This window comes from Styela clava, chromosome 10 (assembly GCF_964204865.1).
Source record: "Styela clava chromosome 10, kaStyClav1.hap1.2, whole genome shotgun sequence".
NCBI classification, from domain to species: Eukaryota; Metazoa; Chordata; class Ascidiacea; order Stolidobranchia; family Styelidae; genus Styela; species Styela clava.
In genome coordinates, this window is record NC_135259.1 from 20,889,007 (window position 1) to 20,906,366 (window position 17,360).

At 35.1% G+C, this 17,360-nt stretch overlaps 1 protein-coding gene across 1 annotated transcript; it reads left to right on the forward strand.

The window, feature by feature from the left end:
- The first annotated feature begins 6,641 nt into the window (after window positions 1-6,641).
- On the forward strand, window positions 6,642-10,827 carry LOC144428380 (uncharacterized). The gene is made up of 3 exons (XM_078117512.1): window positions 6,642-6,804; window positions 8,132-8,269; window positions 8,750-10,827. Exons 1-3 carry the CDS (start codon window positions 6,648-6,650, stop codon window positions 8,761-8,763), a joined length of 309 nt encoding a protein of 102 aa, XP_077973638.1. The 5' UTR covers window positions 6,642-6,647; the 3' UTR covers window positions 8,764-10,827.
- The last annotated feature ends 6,533 nt before the right edge of the window (window positions 10,828-17,360 follow it).

A 17,360-nucleotide genomic window follows, 5' to 3' on the forward strand; every position in this document is an offset into this window, starting at 1 on the left:
AGTGACTGTAATAAACTCCAGTAATAAACTTTACTCATAGTCAATAAAAGGTACTCATAATACTTTCCCTTCTCTAGGTGCTATTTTAGTGAATACTGATTTCACATATTTTTGTTTCTATTGGTTTGTTGAAAAATAACGTTAACTGGCACAGTATAATTGGAGGAGTTGTCTAGCTGTTTTTGAAGGAACAATATTTCGATTTTTTAAATTGCTGAGAATTGTTTGATATTGATGAATGGTCTCTGGCCGGTGTGTAAGAGCTTACTATTGACTAAGCTGATAAGGCAACCTACAGTACTTATAATATGGCAAATAAAAATTCAGTGTTCCCATGTTTGAATGACCTTGCCTGTATATATTATACTTTGCCATCTCTAGAAACTATTTCAGTGAAAAATGCCATAAGAAACTTTGTTTAGTGTAGTTTACCAAATAATAACTATTGAATGGTACAGTTTATACTTATAGAGACTGTGTAGCCAGAAAATATTGTTAAAAAGGGGAACATTATTCTTGAAAAACATTTGTTAAATTATAGTCTTTAAAAACCGTTTTAGATATTGAATTGGATATTATTCCTGTGGAATTTATTACAGGTTGGGGTTGGATGCAGACATGTTGCTAATTATGAATACAAGTTAGAGTTTGACCATGAAAACATAAAACTACTGCCTTAAAAAGATACTAATGTACCAGTAATAACATACACGTAGACAAATTTTCAACTGAAAAATATTCCTCATACAGTAAATCAAATCATTTTGTATTTCGCAAGACGTGGTATTATGCTTGAAAAAAAAATGAATATTGTAAATTGTTTATAAAACATATCTTTGTCCTTGACTTGAAAACAACTCCTTTTCGACAACCCATGTTGTTGGATACGGTACATTGGAATCTGTGAAATCGTATTAATTATTTGTCCCGTACCCATGCCTTTTGCCTCAAACAAAGCCCTCACAACCGTCCACTGATATCAGAAAATATGACGACTGATTTTAGAAAGGATTGGAACCTTCATGACTGGGCATTGCCTAGTAAATTATTTATTGTGATCGCCTGTAACATCGCCTAGAGGTAAAAACCTTTTACCTGTGAGTGAGTGATCTTGCTTTGAGTTAATTTTTATTCTTTTCTATAATACTGATGTATGAAAATTAGTTACCAGTTGCAGCTTTGCCAGGTTATATTACAGCTAGCTCCCTATAGCCAGCTGAGACAGCGGAATTTTTTTCAATGTCCAAACAAACTAGAATATATTACAGTACTATTCAGATGTAGTTTCTTTTAGGAAATGTCCGATATATTTAATTTGAAATGTTAGATTTATGCCAGGCTTGGCGGTGTGGGGCATCTGGCTAAGCATTAGTGATGTGCTCGTCAACTCACCTCTGATTACCCTGCATGGGTTCGCAAGTCTAATTCAATGCAGAGATAGGTATGTACGAAAGAATTGTTGGACTCCTCGTTGCCATGGGGTGGTTCACATAACCCTGGTCGCTTACCGCTTACTTTGCCATCAAGTACATGCTTCCGAAAACAGAATAACTAGCTAACTAATCCCATATCCTACATGGACTAGTATCCGGATGAGAGGCCATGGTTCGCCATATGTTTGAGCTGTTTTATCGGCTTTCCTCTCCCTGGAATAATTTTGTAAACCCTATCCTATATTAGAGTTGACAGTAGGGATAGCAGAGATTAGTGATTTACTATTTTAAAGAGATATTTTCAACCTAAAATATCGATAATTTACTCAATTCTGTAATACTTGATATTGCAGTTCATGGCTTGTTTGACCTGATATCAGTCTCGGTCAGTGTTTCCCAACCTATGAGTGCTGTTGACACAATGGATGTAGAAGCATAGTCAAACCTCATACTAAAAATTATGTTGATACTAAAATTATATATTTTTATTTCAGATACAGGAAAGCTGGTCTATATTGTGATTTTACGATCAAAGTTGGTTCGGAAAAATTCCGAGTGCATAAGATTATTTTGTCAACTGCAACTGATTATTTTAAGTTAATGTTTCGGCATGAGGTTAGTGTATTTATAATATCCGACCTTTAAATATAGTTATAGTTAGTTTATAGGTTTGAATCATGACTTGATCGTTATGGAATCAAAACTCATGCCCACCACCTCACCAAAGGTTTAATAAACTGTGTCGACCAGTGTTTCTCAACCTATTGGTCGCAACCCAAAACCTGGGTCGCCTGATAATTTTCTTGTGTTTTTCACTTGTTTTTTTTTCAATAAAAAAAACTTCAAAGTAAATTTATAGTAAATTTGGTACTGAAGGGTTGCCCTAATATTACTTACTACGTATGTGTGGGCCTCGTGAGACTTGACAGCATTCATTTTGCTTAGTAAAGCTATTCATCAATTTTAAAAACTTGCAAAATTATTTTTGCATAGCTAGCCTAGCTTATTTGCATAGATAACTTCCTATTTTTTTGTAGGGCTCAATATAATCAAAATATCTTTATCGACACCTCTGAGCGATAATAGGTGCATGTACCGCACGCAAGCGCAGACCATATGATTTTTCACGAAGTTTTTTTTTTTAAATATAAGGAAAAAATTGCTACCTGCGTACGTACGGTATACTATGTCAAGATGGTTTGGATTAACTCTGGAGTAAGCAGGGCTTAAACTCAACCTAATAAGGCCAACACACGAATCTGCCTTGGATACAGAAATCTTTCCAAGGTTCCCATGGACATGGATAGTGCAATATGGGTTTCGATAACATCGTGCACGATAGCTTAGTGCATTGCATTTGTTATATGAGACAAAGTGACAGTGACAGTGTGATGCATATACTTACAACTGCAATTTCTGTCAAAATTATTTTTCAGACTGTTGAGACTCTGTCAGGAGAAGTTGATATCCAAGGCTTCAGTGCGGATATTATTAAGAAAGTTATCGAGTATATCTATACTTCCAAATTCCCCATTGATGAGACATCTGATGTCGCATCATACATACAGGCTTCACATCTCTTACTACTGCCAAGTGAGTTCATTTTTCTCTTGAAACTCTTTATTTGAAACCAATAAAGTGGATATATATCATTTACGGTAATTATAAAAACCTAAACTGAGGAGTTGAGAAAAAATTACACATAATTCCAAACTCCAAACCATTCATAAGATGGGTCTCCAAAAATTTTGACTCTGACTCCGGCTCCCAAATCCAAGTTATGAAATTATTCAGGCTCTTTGTGAAGTTCCATCTCTAAAACGAAATTTTACTAGGACAAGTTGGCCTGCGCAAGCCTTCTTAAATTGTCTGTTGGGACTACTTGGCAACTTAGTGCTTTTCGAGCTAATGTGTAACATGCGACCTGTGGATCACATGCTGCCCGCAGAGAAATGCCAATTTTCAATGATGGGCCTGCTAAACGAGTTTCCGATTTAATTTATTTTTATACGTGCTAGTAATTCCAATCCCTTTGTGTTCCGAAACCTATACTCGAGTCCAATTTATCTATGTCTATGACTTTACAATGCCTTAACAACTAGAGTGTGCAAACAAGGCATGTCATAAGATCAATGACCAACATTTTTGTGTCTGCATCTACCAGAAAATCCATGTAAAATAAAAGTGCGGCCCGCTAGCTTCACCAAGTTACTTATTAATGGCCCTCCTGTATTAAAGGATGCCCCACTTGACCTAAAGGATTTTAGGTACTCCCGAAGTATGTGAACTAAGATGGCGGTCACCGGTACAAAGTATGTGTACCAGGTTAGGGTCGGGCCATAATTTTATTCCAATTTCCTTATTTTAGTTTTATTTCGAGTTCGCGGACTATCCAAGTGACTCCCGTTGTACCTGGAATTAAGGCCTAACCCTAACCTGGCACACATACTACGTTTCAGTGTTCGCCATCTTGGTTCACATACTTCGGATTTTTGTGGTAAAATGGTTAGAGCCATAGTGGGTTAAATAATGGTGAAACTTACCACTGGATATCTCCATTTTTGTTTATATTATGTAATTTTTAATGATTTATTTTTAATTTAATAAAAATCTTTTTCAGAATTATGTGGTATTGTCACTGAATATCTGGAACAGAATTTGGGTCCCAAATCTTACTTCATCACCATAAATATCTCGAAGTTGTACGATCTGAAACAACTCGAAGAGAAATGTGATAAAATTGCTTCCAACAACTTTGCAAAAATTGCAGAACTGGATGAATTCAAGAAAATAAATGAAAAACAGTTGGTGGGAATGATCAACGCCAAAGAAAACACGGTTAGTGGGAGATTAGTTATTGAGACCATAATTTAGTGTTTCAGTCACACTTTGATTGAAATTTAAACTTTATTATAAATGCGTAGCACTATTGGATAGGATTTGCATATTTATTCCGAGGGAGACGAGTCCAGCAATTCTCTCCCACATTATTACCCCCCAATAGATTCAAAACTGCGAACCAACACAGGTTAATCATAGGTGCCGCAAGCGTATATTTCTGATGCTTAGCACGGTGCGGCAGTCCGCCTAGCCAGGCTCATGTTTACTTGGCCAATAAAAGACTGTTTTCACAAGCCTCATCTCTTTACTTAAGAAGTATTTAGTATTTACTTAAGAAGTTAGTCCGTGATCTATGGATTTGCGTTTCAATATTATAGAGATGGAAATGCAGTCTTCCATCCACCTAAATTGTTAACTCTGTAGTTATCTATATGGCAGCCCTATAACGGGTTTGATATTCAGGGAAATCTCATTCATTTTAGGCAACTGAAGAAGAAAAGTGCTTGGCTTTGATGAATTGGACAAAATTTGATGAGAAGAAACGTTCAAAGCAGTTTGTCAGATCTTTCAAGCAACTGGATTTGACTAAGATGTCGCTTTCATATCGCAGAAATCTTCTGGAGCAAGATGTAAGTCTTTTGTCATTTGCATCCCTATTCAAACACTCGTGTATGCAATATCTGTATTTAGTGCGGTAAGGTTTCATAATATTCTAGACGTTTGCATAATGCTTGATGTGGGACAAAGGCCAAGTCCTGAGTGTTTGCGATGCCAAGATTCCACGAATCTATTTGTATCTCAGGGGTTCGTATTTACTTAGGTGTATTGGTATATGGAGGGATAATAAAATCTGTCATGTGGCAATCAAACTCATAAGTTGGGGGTCAAGTACAATAAATTAGGTATTCAATTACCACATTTAGTTGGTGAAATGCGCTAGTGAAAGATTGCACAATCACCAAGGGGTGCCAAGTGGTCAAACAACATTTTACATCCTGCTATTTGATTATTTATTTAACTATCTTTAGAGCCTGATTGGTTCAAATGCTGAAGTACTCAAGAATATAGCACTTTCGTTTTTCGGTAGCAAGACTGCTGCATCAGATTCTGAAGGTAACTTGGAACATACATGAATTACTCTATTTATATTATTCTAATTTCTTATAATGTTGTTTTGGTCATTGTGATATATTGGCTTTTTTCAATTCATTCCAACACAAAATATTTCTTTTTATATTGTCATATCAGATATTCATATTTATTTTTGTTCACTCATTTAAAAAAAAAGGTTTATTTCAATTCCCTGAGATTCAAATATTCATAAGGCTCTTTACATGGAAGATCATCAGTTTAAATAGAACTGTAATTTTCCCAGTTTGTCGCGATTATTAAATGAAACTGAACACATTTTGACATACTGGCTTCTGCCCAATTTTGGATAGGGTGGACAACAGAGGTTTCAGGCAATATTGAAAAATATATTGCAAGGATAATGACTACGGCATAAATTTAATAATTATACCTGCTCTAGATGGCCTAAGCATAATTGGTTCTTTTATATTTTAGACCAGGCGTTAGTCGTTTTTGACAAAACCTCTTTCCATCTCCAACAGTTCAATCCAAAGTCAAATGAATGGAAGCAAATGCAGGTAAGCATCATCAGCTTTGCATGACTAACTGACTACACTAAAGAACCTTTCTTGCAAATGGAAGGTCATGCATGATCTTTACAAATATACCAAATAAGCTTATTATAGTGAAGAAATAATTTTAGCAAACTTTTGTAATGGCTGATTTTGTTTTGGAACAAAGCCCCACACCCCAACCAAATCATTTTTCTTGCTCACATCACATGATAGGCTGAAATTTTTTGTTGCATCACGGGAGATCGACGAAATATGAGGGAAAATATTTCTCACCCAAATGCATTTTATTTGTTTGCAGTCTATGATTGATAAAGATAGGATCAACTTTATTTTGACATACAATTTTGATTTTTTATGGAGTATCAGCCTCATCTTTTCTCTGAACCAGACTATAAAGCAGCCATTGATACGAACACTGCTGCTACTATTTTGGAATGTTGAAAATCGGCATTAATTAACGATTATCTCAGGACATCGGTAGGTAAATAGAGTTAGAGTCGTAAATATATAAATCGGCACATTCTGATTTGAATCGAAAATAAAATATTCGAAACTGACATCCCTGGTGATAGTCATCAGGTTTGAACCATGGATTTTTAACTTGCAACACGAACTTAGATCTCAGTAGAGTTCCCAGAAATTTCATCTCCCATTCTGTATATGTGTCATGTAATGAAATATAACTCAGAAAATTCTTTCTTTATATAGAAAATGAATGAAGTCAAAGATGTTCTCTGCTATTGCATTGAATCAGCATATTTATGTCTTAGTTGGAAGAACGTCATTTTACCGACTCAATTTTGTCAATGTTATTGCTACATGGGAGAAATTGAAGAGTCCGTTGGAAAATCATGGCAATTACCCACCGATGACTTTGGTTGATGGTTAGTAGTGTTTATACCTCAACAAATGACGTTTGGTTGATTAATTCTTTATTTCAATTCATATTACCAAATACTAATGTTTTTCCAGAATTTTCCAAATATTTACTACTTTTTATGTTCAGTGTATAAATAATCTATATTTCAATATTTTGTCTGAAGTAATCACAAATTTCAAGCATTTTTTTAAGGTTTCTTACCAAATTTATATAATTTGGTGTCAATGACAAAATTTATTTTATGAACTATTAATCAACTGAGGTTAAAACATGGCATGTCTTATATACATTGTTTATAAAGTATCTGTAATATCAGAGGTTGGCAAAATACTTGAGTGAAATTTGTTCAAACCATTTTCTGCCTCATAACACAAATTTAAAGTATTCATAATGTCAGCATATTACGTTTCCATTGTTAGTGAATTGACTTTCCAATTTGAGTAATCATAAAGTCCTAAATTAGAGTGGAGCGATAAACTCAACTCTTTGTGCAGTAACGGTATTTCATTGGCTTCTATTGTATACAAATAGCAATGAAAATTAATGGAGGTTTCTTTTCAACTAATCCAAGAATAAAATTCATTTCCAATATTATTAATTTTAATGTAATATGACAATGAAATTTTGGTACTCTCAAAGTATGCAAACCAAGATGGCGGACACCGAAATGTAGTATGTGTGCCAGGATAGGGTTAGGCTATAATTTCAGGTACAAATACTATGGGAGTCAACTGGCTAGTCTTCGACCTCGTAATAGAACTAAAATAAAGAAAAGTGTAATAAAATTATGGCCTTACCTTAACCTGGTACACATACTACGTTCTGGTTTCTGCTATCTTGGTTTACATACTTCGTGAGCATACTTCGAAATTATCACATGTTGGGTTGAATGCAATTATATCTGTGTTATTGTTTAACTAGCACGGGTACAATTACAAACCTGTCAGGCCTCTGGATATTGTTGTAATCCCTTGTCCATAGTGATGCAATACAACATCTTGAAAAATAAATATTGTACCATTCGTCATACTAAGTTTGAACATGATGGTCATGGGCTTCAAACTGAATGAACAAGGGCTTGAAACCGAGAACCCTCGTTTACCAACTTGAGCACCTCATGAGGCCATCACCCCCACCTTTACTATGAACTCCTAAAAGTCTCGATCCAGATAGAGCAGATGAATTTCGACTGCTTCGTTGAGTATTAAAGATTTGAATCCCACCACGATGAAAGCTTGAAAATGCCTTCATCATTATGCCAACACCACCTTAATATATTCATACTTGAAAAAAAAAAATATATCCAAATTGAGGTTCTATTCACATATCAGGTGAGATCTGGATAGTTGGTGGATGTGGTCTATCTAGCACAACAACAGTGGAAAAGTATGATTCTCTGAGAAACCAGTGGACAAAGAAGAAGAGCAAGAATGTTAAATGTGATGGTCCTGCAGTCATCTGCATGCAAGGTAAGTTGTCTTCAAATCAGTTTTCAAAACTAGTGAAGTTTTAATGACGAAAAAAGATGAAGAATAAAATAAACATTTTTTATTAAATGTACTTATCATGCTGATGGAGATATATTTTTTTGTTGTTGAAAAATCCCATCAAATGACTGTTTAAAACTGAATAGAGTGAAGCGCCGTCTACCGACTAAATATTCTGAGTTAACTGAAAAAATGTATTTTTTAATGATTGCTGTCTAATAGAAGAATATAAACATCAATAGGCTATGTTGGAATAGTTGCTTTTTTGATAAAATTAAATTTAAATGCAAGAACCCTTGGCAAGATTATATATATTATAACATTTAGGATAGGATTTACATATTTATCCTGGAGGAGAGGGAGGCCGCTCATATGGCTTATCCATATGGTAAAGCAAGGTCTCTTGTCCGCTTAATAGTATATCTCGGGTTTGGGATTAGTTAGTCACATATTTGTTTTCAGATTCATGGACTTGATGGTGGAGGAAGCCGTAACCGACCAGCAATTTTGCAAACCACCCTACGGTGGTGAGAAGTCCAGCAATCCTATCGCATATTATTATTCCTACATGAAATTCGGACCTGCGAACCCACACAGGCTAATCAGAGGTGCGATGACGAGTTTATTTATAATGCTCTTAGCACGTTAGTCACGTTGCAGAACATAATCGCGTATAGTGAAAAAGTGCAAAGTATTTTCATTTTTCGAGTTCATTATCAATGTAGTTCAAGATGAATATTATATCGCGCCTAATATGAGATCGTCGGAACCATTTAAAACAAGAAGTGCTGCCAAGTGGTAAATAATAATTGTCCATGTGTGGATACATGGCGTCCATCTAATTGATTTTCTCATGTTTTATATACTTAGCAACCGTAGTGAAGCTCGATTTTTGCGATATAGTCCAACAATCAAAATTTTTTTCTCCATTAAGTATTTTATATTAGAGTGTAAAAAAGCTTTAATTTGAAACATTCCTATAAAATTTGTGAGATCAATAGCCAAAAATGCTGCGGTACTCAAAACAAAAATTCAGTGCTTGAATACCAGAGTGCACCACGGAGTGATATCACCCAAAAAGCACAACTGCTTCTTAAACATTTAACATGAGAGTGATGCTCAAATATATATGGACACTAAGGTCAAAATCGAAGTAGTACAGTAATACAATGTGTCACTGTAGACTACTAGTACAGTAACCTTACGACTAACACAAAAGCGGAGTCGGCACAAGATGTACAATTTTAAAGACCCTCATTGCACCTTACGAATTCCTTACGAAAATATGCTAAAACGTAACATATCCGATACAAAATTCCGTATATTTATTATGTTTGAACTTCATAATTGGGCCGAGATTCGGATCCGGACTCGGATTCGAGTCGAATCCACGCATTTTTCAGACTCAGATTCGATTTCGATTCCACGTCATTTTTACCGAGTCCTCTGTCAATTTTGTTTTTATCAATTGACGCCTTCGTTATGTATTTTTAGCTTTATAAATCTATGAAATACAATAAAAACGACGACAGATATTCCGATAAAATGACGCTATTTTTAATTAAAAGCTATTTTTAGAAATGTTGACGCCACCCAAACTGAAATATCCACCACAAAATTCCCTAATTAATCATATATATAGTCTATCCTCGTTGGTGTTTGTATATATGGAGAAGTGCCGTATCAGTTGGGGCAGTGTGTTTGAGTTTTCGGTCCACGTAAAAATGAAACATTAGTAAGTAACGAGTAACATCTCTCTATCAATTGCGGATCCGATATGGTAGGACTACAGCTAAAACTTACTGCAATTACAGGTAGTCGTAGGACGTAGTCGTAGTCGACATCTTGTGTTTTTTTATGGTAACAAGAGCATTCCGACGTATTCTGGGTTCAGAAGGTCACGTAACGATGGCATTAGAACATCATCTGTGCTGAATCGCCGCTAAGGATTAACGAAAGCCGGTGGACCTGGAAGCAAGTTTACAGCCAAGACAAACTTTGTCCTACATTCGGCTTTGGTAATGCGGCCGAAGAAGAAAAATATACTTCTAAAGTAGTTCATTAGGCAAGAAAATACGAAGTTAACACAGTCGAAAACGTGTTTCTCGTCGTTTCCATTGTGACGTCACGGATTCGGAGGATTCGTCGAATCCCTGTAATACCGGACTCGTCCCATCCCTATAATGTATACAGCTAAATAATTATTGTGGTTTTGGTACACTTCTTGTTAATAAATATGGTAGTTTGGAACTAACTAAAATTATTTCCATTATTTCTTGTAGCAAAAATATTTCGGTATTTTAACAAATCTGTAGTCAAACATTAATTCAGAACTATTTATGTCCAACTACCGATGAATGTTACTTCATGAAGCTAGTATTTAAAACGAATGCTCTGTTATTGATCAAGGTTTTCATTTTGAACAGGAGGTTGATATATTTCTTTGAACAAACTTTAAGAATTTACATCAGATATTACACATTTTCATTTAAAATCCCAATATTGTGTGCTGCTGTTATGCTGGGAGCCAGAATTTTTTTTTTTTTGCAATTGCAGGAAGCATTTATAGTTTGGGAGGAGAGGAAGGTTTAAGAAAAACCAACAAAGCAGAATGCTTCAATCTAAATACGTCAAGATGGAGTTTCATTTCACCAATGCTGAATGCAAGATGGGCACCTGCTGCTGTTGAATTTCAGAATCGACTTCATGTGCTTGGTGAGTTGTACAAGTTCATTCAAGTCTAGATAACATGAAGTTCAAGCTATTTTACCAAAATGATTCAATTCTAAAGTTTTATACTAACAGACAGAGTTGTGTAGAGTTTAATAATTTTATATATCAAAATACCTTTGATTTATCCTATCAGTGTGTGCTTTTACATTTTGTATTCACTACACAGTGACTAATGAGAGCCACAAGTAATCCTGAAATTGGACTAGTTCTGGTGTAGCAAAATCTATATTTATCGAAGGATATTTGAATACTATTGACGAAGCAGTAAAATTCTCTTAGATTTCCCCATTAAGTGGCACAACATTATCTGCATTTTGGACAGAAAGCTTATTTTCAAATATAACGTGGTAATGAAAAGCTTTTGTGGTCCAAGGCAGGGGTATCAAACCTTTATTACAGGAGAGCTAGATACGATTAAGTGGGTGAAACCGTGGGACGCAGCTGAAAACTCTATCTATGAAAGGATCTGGATACGAAAAATCCAACTTACTAAAATTTTTCTCGTAAAAATATTGCTTCGGCCAATGTAAGATTTTCTACATACGAAAAGCCCAAAACTTGCAAATAGAGTGTAGTGATATTTGTTTATTATAGGTTAATTTAATGCAGTGCTTGAGGAAAGGATGTCCAGTTTGATTTTAATATCGCAACCTTCGAATATCGTTTTTCGCGTTTATAAGAATACGAAATAGGATGCACATATATTAAAAATCCTGTTCATGTTTTGATTTAAAACATTTTACAATTATTATTTTATTTTTTGTCTCATTTCGAAAGCAGCTGTGTGCGACGTGGCAATAAATTATCTGTCATTTCATTGACCAATTTGTTTCCTGTGGGCATGTACAATGTGTTTCTAGCAAAATTTAGTGAGATAACGATAACAGTTGAAACAAAAGTAAAATAAAATGAAAAAAGGTGTAAATTTTGAATTTCATGTGTGTGTGTGCTCATTTTTACATTACGTTATCTCTCAGCTGTGAACTTTAGCTTCCTTCTCCGACTGCGCCGTCCTCCCATTTTCCATGGTCTTCGTTAAGTCTAGCCTAGTTGGCCAATGCCAAAGGTAAACAAATATACAGTTCGTAGTTTTTATCCAATATTTCTTCATCTTTCCAGATGTACCTTTTCTATTTATTCTACAGAAATCTAATTCGAACATGTATTTCTTACAAGTTTTAACTATTAATATAATTTATACAAATATTATGTCTGAGTTTTGTGGGGGCTTAGAACGGATTAGGGCATTAACAAGTAAAACTTCATTCAAAATTGTCATTTTCCACGGGCCACACAAGTTTGCTTTGTGGGCCGCAGTTTGCCCACCCCTGGTCTAAGGCACAAGTTATTGATACCTTGCTATATTATGCTGTCACCCAACTTGATGACAATGAGATGATAAAAACCTGACTAAGCTTTAGATTGGTCTTCTAAGTTTTAGATCGTACTTTTCAGTTTTACTCATCCTACCCAATTCTAGTCTATCTGGTAATTGATAATTTTGCTTTACAAAAAATCATCTTATGAATTAAATTCAACTTCTTTTCTTATTATATTACACAACACAAACGTGACACATGCCTTTATTTTAAAAATTGAACATAACTTCATATTGTACATATTCGAACATTATTTTTAGGCTTATGCGCAGATGAAAATTATTCTGGGATTGCCTCTGAAATACACATGAATTTTATGAAATTGAAGTTTTTTTTGTAACTTCAGACAAAGGCTTAGCAAGATTCAAACAAACTATTTGAGTCGCAAAATAATTTACAAACTCCGCAGTCACATTTGATGATTTCTTTTCTTTTCAATCAAATAGTTGATTCAACTCCTGATATCACAATTGCATAAATATGACTCAAATTAATTTTTTTAAAATAATGTTTTTTTAGACATTTCTTCTATATGACTTGAAAAGCAATAACTGATCTGGATTTTCGCTAAAATTGAAATTAGTTGCTTTTGGCAATAAATTTATTTCAAAATAAAAATACTCATGTTTTATGGAATATTTCTTCTAAATAGTGATATTTTCAAGCTCAGTGTTGATATTCACATAAAATATTTACCCAACTCCCAGTGCTATGTTGTCTAAATTTATATATAACTTATATTTTATGACATATATCTTCGGAGTACATTGAAAAGCAGATATTTTGGATGTTGCATTTTCAAGTGTGTGACTTAGCTTTTTGCACATATTAACACTTTTACTCTTTGTATACAAGGTGGATATGATATGGGTCAGGGTCTGAAAAATGTCGAAACATACAATCGATCATCCAATTCCTGGACCATGTTTGCACCGATGATATCGGCTCGATTTCGCTTCAGAAGCTTTGTTTTCAACGAGAACATTTATGCAGTTGCTGGATATAAGTATGTATTGTTATGTTAATATATTAAATAGTATTTAGTCCTCAGATATGAAATACTCATGATCATTAGTGATAGAGGTTGCAATAACTCCAGAAATATATCTCTTATAAATGTTTTTCTAGTTATTCTGGATGTTTGGCGGATATCTGGCATGCATCTTGTTTAACATAGCGGATCCAATTTGTAACCCCCTCCTGCATGACGGTCGCAGCCAGGTCGTCCAGAAGGCAAAAAATCTTTGATGTGCCTCAAAAATTCCTCACAGCAGCTTTTGAAATTGAAACATACTCCACATCGAATAGGGACATGGTTTATTATTTTCAGGTCTATTTCTGCCATTAATTACCTTTACACAACATTATACCTACCCTTTATATAAATTCCCCCAATTTTTTTAGTTTTATTCTACTGCGAATAAAGAGTCAAAAAACTACATTTAAACCTTTCAACTTGTCAAATCGCACACACATAGAGGGCTTTGTTTCCAGTAATAAAACACTCTGGTACGTTTTGGGCAACGGGCTGTATTATACAATTGTGAGTTACACCAAGGACTGTAACCACCCTACAATGACGAGGAGTTCAGCATATCTTACGCACATAAACTTCCTCCACAAAATTCGAACTTGCGAATTTTCACAGGGTAATCAGAGGTGCGATTGCCAGAGTATTCCTAAAGCTTAGCACGGTGTTTCAAATTGCCGGGCCAATATATAGCAATACTAGACTATATATTGCTTTTAATATGATTAACAAATACCTTATGGCTGGTTCAAATACATTAGAAAATTGATGCTCAATGCTATTAAGTATTCCCCTACCATGAAGTTTTGTTCCTAAATCATAACTCCCACTGCTGTTTATTTAAATCCAACATAGAACTCCAGTAACTCAGGTTGGTTTGGACTCACGTTGGTCAAGCAGCCAACACTCAAATCTATGATTTACCCAGAATGCTTTATACCGATGATTCCCAAACTTTTTAAGTCACGCCATCTTTTCAGAATTTGTAAACGTCTAGTCTTGTTCCCCTCCCCCCTCAAAAATAAATACAGATAATAGGGCAAAAGTTTTTGTTTTCCAAAAATCATGTTCAAAATATTTGGAGGGAACGTAAATATCCAAAATAAAGAAGTTTGAATATCTAAAATAAGGAGATCAAATCTAACAAATAGTTTTCTTTCCAATTAGTTTCATACCCCCTCTACGCAATTGTGGGGCAGCCCCCACCATTTGAGAACCACATATGGGTTTGGCAATGGCAAATCATTAAAAACTTAGTCTTTCTCACGAGTCTTAACAAATTTGGAAGCCTGTAGTTATGTATAGTATTGTAACTTATTTTTGTTCTTATCTCTCATTCAGTTCAGAGAAAACCATGGAGAAATACGATTCTGAAAAGAAAACCTGGGTGATGATTGACATTCCCAAAGATATCGACCTTAATATAGAGGACTCAGTGAAAATAAAAGCCATATGAATATTCGCACCCAACATATTGACTTTCGAACGTTCCACAGTTTCTAATTATTTTATTCCCGTTCATCGTGGCACTTGATTTTTATATTTTGTATTTTGCAATCAATCAAATATTCTTTCTGTTAAATTGTAATTTGAACTCAGTCCCTGTATATCGCGAAAACCCTTCCTCTCGACGTACTGCCAATATTTTTATATCAACTCATATTAATTTGTGTGCGATCAAATTAGGATAGGATTTACATATTTATCTTGAGGGAGAGGAAAGCCAATAAGACTGCTTAACCATATTGCTTACCACGGCCTCTCGACCAGTTACCATTAAATGTCGGTTATGGGATTAGTTAGTTATTTGTTATTGGAAGCATGGACTTGCTGATAGAGGAAGCTGTAACTGACCAATGGCTACGTGAACCACCCTACGACGGCAAGAAATCCATCAGTCCTCTCACACATAACTATTCTCACATGGGATTCGAATCTGCGAACCCACGCAGAGTAATCAGAGGTGCGGTGGCGAGCGTATTCCTAATGCTTAGCATGTTGAGCCACACCGCAGCGCCAAATTGGAGCCCTGAATATTGTGGAATGCCTTGCTTCTCAGCATTTACACTCACTACGGCGAAGTTCCCAACCCTGGGGATTTTGTAGGTCTTGAGAAGGAATTTTGCCTTGCACTTGCTGTGGAATTATACCATTCTTGAGGTCTGTTTATTACTATAATACCACATTGTAAACTACTTGATTTGTACCGAAGCGAGAGTGCGATTTGCCATAACAATCCCTACTGAGCTAAGGGTCCATTAAATATTGAATTTAATGAAAATAATTGGGGACCACTGCACTATGGGAAGGACTACTTGGGGATTAGTTTAAAATATTCTACTGTTAGGTTCCATTTTTAAGTACTGGGATAAATATATAATCCTCTTTTACATTCCTTGATTTTTTTAAAGTACTTCCTGAAACCCTTTAATTCAGTTTGCAAAAAGGCAGTTTTTATTTCTGATTTTCGTGTCCACTGTTTGTTAAATTTCTTGTGTATATTCTGTTTACTCCTACAATAACAATATATCATACTGGAGGGAGTTACTAGTTGATTTGGAAGAGGCTTTCTAGTTCGACATGGACTGGGGGGATTCCAATTAGGGCGGTTATTGACGAACTAGATTGAATGCATTAGGATAAAAAAAAAATTGTAAAAATTGCTAGATAAAACAATGTTGTTATTGGTGCGACATGATTCAGTCTAAGGTTAAACTAAAATGTGCCAGTAATATAGGATTTCAACATCTGCCACACCATAAGCATAATATTTTTCAAGTAAACTAAATTACTTTTTATGAATGCAAGTATTCCCATATGCCTGTAATGAAGTTACTACTCCTAAATTTTATGTTCATCCTTGAAATAGTTAACTTAATTAAAATTTGAGGGTTTTTATTCTCAAATATGCATTTTTTTTTGTCGAAAGTAGTGAGTTATGTCAAAGTAAATTCTCGTCTGCACACCATCAATTTGAATTTCATGTATTTTTTATTCCAAAATACGCATCCTAATTGTTTTTAATGCTGAATCAGTGAGCCACATGTGTTCCCTATGCACTTTGCTACTATTGTAATCTGAATACCCATACTTCGAGTTATATATTTTAAATTAATCAAGTGTTTCCGAGAAGTAAACCTGGGTGATGGTTGACATTCCTGAAGATATGGACCTTTATATAAGGAAATCAGTGATTATAAAAGTCTCATGAATATTCTCACCAGCCATATTGACTATCGAACAGTCCATAGCTGCCAATTCTTCATTTTAATTAGTATGACCATTTTTATATTTTGCTAGTCATTCAAATATATGTTTTTTTGATTGTAATTTCAACTCCCTGATTATCGCAAAAAAACCTTCTCTCCCAGAACTTTCATTTATTTTATATCAACTATATCAGTTTGTGTGTGATCAAATTAGGACAGGATAGGATTTACATATTTATCCCGGGGATCCTCTCGCTCATAACCATCCCTGCATGGGATGCGAACCCACGCAGAGTAATCAGAGGTGCGGTGGCGAGCGTATTCCTAACGCTTAGCACGATGAGCCACACCGCCGCGCCAAATTATGGTCTTGAATATTGTGAAAAGCCTTGCTTTCCAGCATTTACGCTCACTATGCCCTAGTTTCCCAATAGTTGAAAAATTTTGTCGGTCTTGAAAAGGAAATTTGCCTTGCCCTTGCTGCGGAATTACTAATATTGTCGAGGTCTGTTTTGTTACTATAATACTTCTTTATGCACACATTATAAACTACTTGCACTGTACAAATGTGAGAGTGCGACTTGCGCATAACAATTGCTACTGAGCTAAACACCCATTAAATTACTATTGATGCATAGTGAGGGAGGCAATGAGAGTTCCAAAATAAGAAAAGGTTGGAAACCACTGCACTAGGCTAAGGACTACTTGGTTTGCAATATTTT

Excerpts from the sequence above, each read along its gene's own strand:
- LOC144428380 (XM_078117512.1), top strand. The coding sequence starts at position 6,648 with ATGTTCTCTGCTATTGCATTGAATCAGCATATTTATGTCTTAGTTGGA. Across the intron at positions 6,805-8,131 it reads ACCGATGACTTTGGTTGATG|GTGAGATCTGGATAGTTGGT; the intron begins GTTAGTAGTGTT and ends TTCACATATCAG.